Source organism: Protobothrops mucrosquamatus, unplaced genomic scaffold (assembly GCF_001527695.2).
Source record: "Protobothrops mucrosquamatus isolate PMUCROS unplaced genomic scaffold, P.Mucros_1.0 scaffold3678, whole genome shotgun sequence".
NCBI lineage: Eukaryota > Metazoa > Chordata > Lepidosauria > Squamata > Viperidae > Protobothrops > Protobothrops mucrosquamatus.
In genome coordinates, this window is record NW_015389635.1 from 39,984 (window position 1) to 47,067 (window position 7,084).

General features: G+C 51.9%; 1 protein-coding gene across 1 annotated transcript in view; it reads left to right on the forward strand.

Annotated features, from left to right (window-relative positions):
• The window catches only part of ALPL (alkaline phosphatase, biomineralization associated), a 19,416-nt gene that overhangs the window by 2,923 nt on the left and 9,409 nt on the right, over window positions 1–7,084 (forward strand). The window contains exons 4-5 of the mRNA XM_015827413.1: window positions 548–722; window positions 4,626–4,801. Coding sequence (XP_015682899.1) covers window positions 548–722; window positions 4,626–4,801 — 351 coding nt within the window. The remainder of the gene's footprint in view (window positions 1–547; window positions 723–4,625; window positions 4,802–7,084) is intronic.

The window sequence follows — 7,084 nt, forward strand, 5'->3', positions numbered from 1 at the left end:
CTCCTCCTCCTCCTCCTCCTCCTCCGTTTAAATATCCCACCTCTGATTTATTTTTTTTTGCTCCTTGTTCCGCTCTCCTCCCCTGCAGACATTTAAAACTGGTGGTTGTCACAATGGACAAGCCACGCATGCTTGCTCAAAGGAGAACATTTTGCAACCGCCGCCTTGCTTTGCCAACTTCGTGCCACGTCCACACAAAGCCCCGTAAACAGGATTAAGGGGATTGATATCAATCTTTTCGTAAAATCCTGGGACACCTGGTTCTAGGCAGAGGTCAAACAGGTTTCGGCGCATGTTGGTAGGCTGGGCCTTTTGCTTGTAAGCGTTGGCGGCCGGCTTAAATGGGCAAACAGCTGCAGCCAATCGGAGACATTAAAATTGTTCACCTGAGGAGGGGAGAGGCTGCAAAGACCCCCTTAGACACCAGTTGCTAGCTATAAGAGCCGGCACCCAGAGCCGTATCCCAAGGCCGTTGCTGCATCCGTGGTGGGAAACAGCAGTTCCCACTGGTATCACCCACCACTTTACCATTCTTTCTCTCCGGCAGACCTACAACACCAATGCCCAGGTGCCCGACAGCGCGGGCACTGCCACCGCTTACTTATGCGGCGTGAAGGCCAACGAGGGCACCGTGGGGGTCAGTGCGGCCGTGACGCGGTCCCAGTGCAACACGACAGCCGGCAACGAAGTGACCTCCATACTCAAGTGGGCAAAAGCTGCAGGTAAGACAGTCTGGGTGGATTTGGGTGGGTGGGTGGGTGGGTGAGCCCGGGACGGGCTGTCTGGCTTCCACACAAGATCCCTCCTGAGGAACGAAGGTCTTGGGAAGGGCTGAGCTGAAGGGATCTAGAACAGTGGTTCTCAACCTGTGGGTCGGGACCCCATTTGGGGTCGATCAACCATTTCATGAGGGTCACCAAGCAAGGCTGTCCGCCATTTTTTTTGTCTGCCATTTTTTTTGTCCGCCATTTTTTTCCCCTTTTCCGGCGGGTGCCTTACCTCCCTTGGGCTGGGCCAGCTGGTGGTCGGCCTGCTCCGTCTCTGCCGCTTGCCAGCTACGCCTCGGCCGGCGCAGGGGGCGGAACCACGCATGCGCGGCGCTCCCGGGCAGGGAAAGTCCTTGACTTACGACCGGTTGGGTAGTCCTCGACTTACAACCGGTTTAGTCCTCGACTTACGACCGGTTTAGTCCTCGACTTACGACCGGTTGGGGTCGCGGCATTAAAAAGGTTGAGAACCACTGATCTAGAAGGTCTTGTGAAAGCTTCAGAGTTTGAAGATGGGTATGTTTGGATGGCAGCCGTCAAGGTGCCTGATAAACAATTGGCTTTTGAAATTGCTTGCCCTGCCCCAAGATGAGGTGGCACTGCCAGCTGACCCAGGAAACAGGCTGGGGAAGTCAGCCCCAACCGTACAAACATAGGGACCGGGCTCCGCGAAGAGTGCCCAGACAGCCTGCACAGCCTGCCTGGGACGACTTTTTCGGATCGGCAAATTCGAGAAGGAATTTCCAATGACATTTTGGTAGAGGTCCGCCAACAAACGGGACGTTTCCTCACGGACCCACACAAAACTTTAGCGGTGTTTCACCGTTTGTTCCGATTCCGGCGGAGGAGCATTGTGCAAAGGGCCTCACGCGCACCGCCCGTGCTGTGTAGCTAGAGAGCCAGAGATTACAGAGGCTGCAAGAAAGGGAGTGGATGATGGTTTGGGGGAAAAGGGGGTGCCTGAAAAACCCCAACGCCTTCGACAATGTAAGTCCCAAGCTTGTTTGATAAGACATCCGGTGTGTGTGTGTGTATGTGTGTGTGTGCGGCAGCCAAGTCAGCACCCACAATTTCAGTGCTACGTCTGCTTCTCTCGGTTAGCTGACTGTAGTGAAGTGTGGTGTGTACAAATCAAAATCCAATATGTCGGAGGGCACCGCGCTGGCAAAAGAAGCCCGCAGAGCAGTCAGACAGCGGAAGAGAAGTTTGCCAGTCTGCGGGCAGCCTTTCGTTCTCTTTGGGACTTCCCCCCCATGGGAAAGTCCAGGGTGCCCGGCTTGCAGGGTTTCCCATCAAGGCCCAGAAGCTGAAAGGAAAGATAGAGGACTTGACCTTCCTCCAAAAGGGCGAGTCTGGCATTGAACTTGGGACAGGAAAGTGGCAACGTGTGGAACGTGGCCTTGCATCCTTGCTCAGTGCCGTCAGAGCAGTGCGATGGGTCCGTCCCCGGCTGCCGACGACAGCCCTGGAGAGGAAGGGCTGAAGTTCAACCCACAGCCTCGCTGGGGAAGGTGGGAAAAATCCCTGCGCACAAGTGGGGGTTGGGTAGGAAATCAGGTGCTTCTGCCCGCTCCTCTCATCCCCGCACAACTTGGCTTCCATCACCCAGCTTCCTGGCCTGCAGCTCGGGCTGTTCCTGTGGTTAACCACTATCTAACTCTGAAGTTAAGAGACTCAACTTTGAAAGAGGAAACCAAGCGAGTGTCAGGCTGGAGAGGGCGATAGTGATTGCAGAAGGAGTGGAAATAGCTGGGAAGGTTTACGGGGTATCCCTTTCCTAGCCAGGGGAATCCTAGATTAGCAGCAGGATCCAGGCCAGGAGTTGGAGACACTGTTGCTTAATAGCGTCCAGTAAAGCAGGGGTTCCCAACCTTTTCTATACCCCGCACCCCTGGAACGCTCCTGATATATTCTCGCGCCCCTTACAAAAGTAATACCTGGTTAGGCACATACGCTATAATTTTGAAACTTTTTTGCACTCCCTGGAATATCGTCTTGCACCCCCAAGGGGCCGCAGTTGGGAACCCCTGCAGTAAAGGAAAGAAAGGAAATAATTGGCTTAAGAGAAACAACCAAGGATGAGAAGTTAGGGGTATTAGGTATGCTGACAGGTCCGTGAAATCCACACAGGTAAATGGGTACAATTCAGCTGAGCAGGGAAGGAAAGAAAAGTATTCCTAGCAATTTAGATTTTCAGAGGAATTACTTCAGGTCGCTGGTGATAGAGGAGCCTCTCCTGGTAGGGACAGACCCACGGATAACCTTGGAGACGTTTGATAAAATGAAATCAGAAAGAAAGCCCTTCTAGCTAAGTGTTAAGATTTGCAGAAAATAGATAAAAACACCGGGGAGAAAGTTTAGCACAGGGGGTCTTCCGACTTGGCCCTTTTATGACTCGTGGACTTCAACTCCCAGAATTCCTCAGCCAGCCTCCATTTTGTTTGTTAGATTTAAGACAGGGGTCTTCCGATTTGGCCCTTTTATGACTTGTGGACTTCAACTCCCAGAATTCCTCAGCCAGCCTCCATTTTGTTTGTTAGATTTAAGACAGGGGTCTTCAAACTTGGCCCTTTTATGACTCGTGGACTTCAACTCCCAGAATTCCTCAGCCAGCCTCCATTTTGTTTGTTAGATTTAAGACAGGGGTCTTCTGACTTGGCCCTTTGATGACTTGTGGACTTCAACTCCCAGAATTCCTCAGCCAGGCATTCTGGGAGTTGAAGTCCACGAGTCATAAAAGGGCCAAGTTTGAAGACCCCTGGTTTAGCACCTCCAACGTTGGAACGAAAAAAGCAAGGCTCACCTGTTGCTAAAGAAATGTTGTTCATAATTGTGGTTGCTGAATAAGCCAGCCCTGGCTGCCTTAACGCACGACATTAAGGCATGACAACCGCGGTCTGTAAACCACGGGGAGGGGTCCACGGGACACTAAGCCACAGCAAACCGCCAAGAACCGTGGCCACCTCACAGACCAACTGGGCTGCCTGAAGCCAGGAAATTCCTCCAGGCTACGAAAAGCAGACGAGAGAAATCTGCTCACTTTCTCTGCTGGTAAAAAGCACAGTCAGAAATATTTCTGTCGTGGCTTCTGCTTCTTTCTTTCTTTCTTTCTTTCTTTCTTTCTTTCTTTCTTTCTTTCTTTCTTTCTTTCTTTCTTTCTTCTTCTTCTTCTTCTTCTTCTTCTTCTTCTTCTTCTTCTTCTTCTTCTTCTTCTTCTTCTTCTTCTTCTTCTTCTTCTTCTTCTTCTTCTTCTTCTTCTTCTTCTTCTTCTTCTTCTTCTTCTTTTAACCTTTTTAAACAGTATTCTGTGCACTCTAAGCGGCCAAATTTCAGAGGCGAGATAAACATTAAATCTCGGGTGAAATGCTCAACGGGGACTTATTAACTAGCTGGCATTCAAAGGTTAGCGCCTGGCCCAGCTGTCTTGTTTCAGGGTTTCGCTTGACGGAGACTCCAAATCCGCAACGGCAATAAATGTTGGGATGTTTTCCCCCCTCCAGCTTCCCCAGGTGGGGGGCACAGGGGGGGTGTGGGAGAGCAGAGGGGAGGCTAAGCACAGGACAGATCCCCATTGTTCTTCCCATAAGCCCAGCGAGACCACCCACAGCACAGCGTTTAGCTAAGAGATCAAAAAAACGGTTCAGCCAAGTTGATAAACTTTTGGGAAAGGCTGAGCCCCTTGCGGAGAAGGGGTTGGTTTAGCCAAGCAGCCAAGAAAAAGGTTGGCGCTGCACCCAGCGGCCCTGCCCGCGCCTGGCATCCTCCCAGCTGGCGGCAGGGGGCCGAGGTGTCTCTTTGTGCCCCAAATCCCCTGTGGTGGCGGTGATTAATGTGCCTTTTCTTCCTCCGGGCGGGCAGGCAAATCTGTGGGCATTGTCACCACCACCCGCGTCAACCACGCCACGCCGAGTGCCGCTTACGCACACTCGGCCGACCGGGACTGGTACTCCGACAACGAGATGCCCCCGGAAGCGCTTCAGCAGGGGTGCAAAGACATCGCCCACCAGCTGTTTGAAAACATCCCGGACATTGAGGTGAGTCCAGAGGGAGATGGGAGGGGGCGGCAAGCAGGCAGCCATAGACCTTGGGTAGGTCCAGAGTGTTGTTTCTCCTCCTTTGATGGCTCCCGGGATGAAGACCCTCCAGGGGGGATTTATCCAGGCAAAGGGAGACGGGCGATGTGACAGGCGCTGCCCTCCGTTTCAGCAACGGGTGGTCGCTGCCTTCTCTGCGTTGGGAGCAGCAGGAGGCGGCTTTGGTGAGCAGACCAAGACGCCCCTTCAGCATCCGGACCTGGGTCCGGGAATGGGATGGAGGCTTCCTGTTTGATCCTCCATCAGGCGAAAAAAACCCAGCGAGTGAAACGCTGGGCCTCAGTTTCACCCGCGGACCTCGGTTCTTCGTTCTTCTCTGCCTCTCACGCCGGGAAGACCACCCCTCCTTCCTTCCTTCCTTCCAAGTCGTGGTCTTGGTTGGCCTCCGTGTGCCCAGTTTCGGCAGTCAAGCCATCTTCCCCCGTTGGGCTGTGGATCATTGTCTTGTGGAACATGGTCAAGAGTGTCTTTCTGGGGCCCTTCCTTCTGCTACAAATGGTGTCTCCAATGAGGCTCGGACCAAGATGGCCCCAGGTCACGTTGAGTTCTTCCATGAGACCAGCTGGCTCCTGTGGTGATGGAAGAAAGCTTGGGAAAGAGAGGGATGGAAGAGGCTTGTGGGGAGGGACACCTGCCACCTGATGACCCACAAGGAGACTCTAGTTGAGCGAAGAGCACTTCCAGTGCGACCAGCTTGGCTTGATTTCTTGAGTCCAAGCCAACACGTCTTCAGAACTGTACCTGTTGGTTCCCTTCCCGGTGTCTCATCCTGAAGTGCAACTCCTTAAATTTCTTGCAAGTTAAAAGTCTTCCAGTTGGCTGCTCAAGGTTGGATGGTGAGGAAGAAAAAATTGCAAAGAAAGAGGCAGGCTGCTGCCCCAGAGCCAGGATGAAGGGGGTTGAGTAACCTTGACAGCCACAGATATTTCCCCCCCACACACACACTCCTGTTGGTCTCTTTTCTTTGCTCTGTGTCTTCCAGTCTTGACTCTGGGCTTTTCAACACCCCAACTCTACTATAAACACGAAGTTGATATACGAGCATGAGGAAAAACCACCCACATTAAACAAAAGCTCCCGGTTTGGTTTTTTTAAGGGAAAAAACACTCTCAATTATAGGTTGCAAAATTGCTTATTAATAGCTTGGATTTCTGGCAATGTAATAAGAACACGGGTGTTCCGGGAAAATTCCCTCTTCGGGTTTACGACATTTCTGAATCTCAGCGTGAGTAATTCTTCGCCTTTGGTTTCTGCTGCTCATTTAAATCATGAGGCTTGATGCGCAGCTTGGATTTGGTTCCTTTTATTTCAAGCATACCTCCTGGCCCAGATAATTGAGAAAGGGGAAGAAGGAAGAGGAAAAAACAATCTCCAAGTTTACCGAGGAATCACCAAATCGCCTTTGGCCATTCTTGAATGGCAGGATCTTCTAAACGAACACGGCGTAAAAAAAACGTTAAGGATCACAGCCTTAATCCACTGCACAAATTAATTCCAGCTTGTGATGCTCTAGGAACACGCCCTTTGGAACTTGTACGATTACATAAAACCTTTATAAAAAAAAATAAACTTTCGTGACCGGGCAACGGTTGTAACTTTAATGAGTTTCTAATGTGCCTGAAATGAAAACTTTTTGGTTCGGCCAAAGTAGACAACCGGAACAATATCCCCTTGTTTAATTGTGTTTGTGTGCTAATTCCACTCCGGCGATCTCCTGCCCTCGTCCTGAGGCCCAGAGCAGCGGACTTTGAAGCCTCCTCCGGTTTGCGCCCGTCTCAAAGCTGGCGAGGGCTTCTTTTCGGTGACGCCTAAAGATAACCTTCCAGAAATGTCATTCTTCGGAGCTGAGAACACTCCTAGGGCGGGCACCCGCTTCCAAAGAAGTGTACCAGGGCTGGGTTCTGTAAAAACAGGTGCCTCTTTGGACCAGTTCGAAATGCAGGAGGTGCCTGGGGAGCTGTGCCAAGGGGGTGCTGGGTGGTGAAGCGGACCGCAGCGTCAGAACGGCAGCCTGGGAGGCGGGTTGACCTTTGATCCAGGCCATTGACAGCAGAACAAAACAAGGACATCTCAATCCGAGCCCGGCCGCTCGGCTTTCCCAGGAGTGCCACCCGGTCCAGAGAGAGGATGCAGCACCCTCTGTTGACAACGCTTCTTCCTCGCTTCACCAGAGCAGACAGCGGCATTGGTGGGTCTCAAAAGGAGCCGTGCACCTTTTCATTT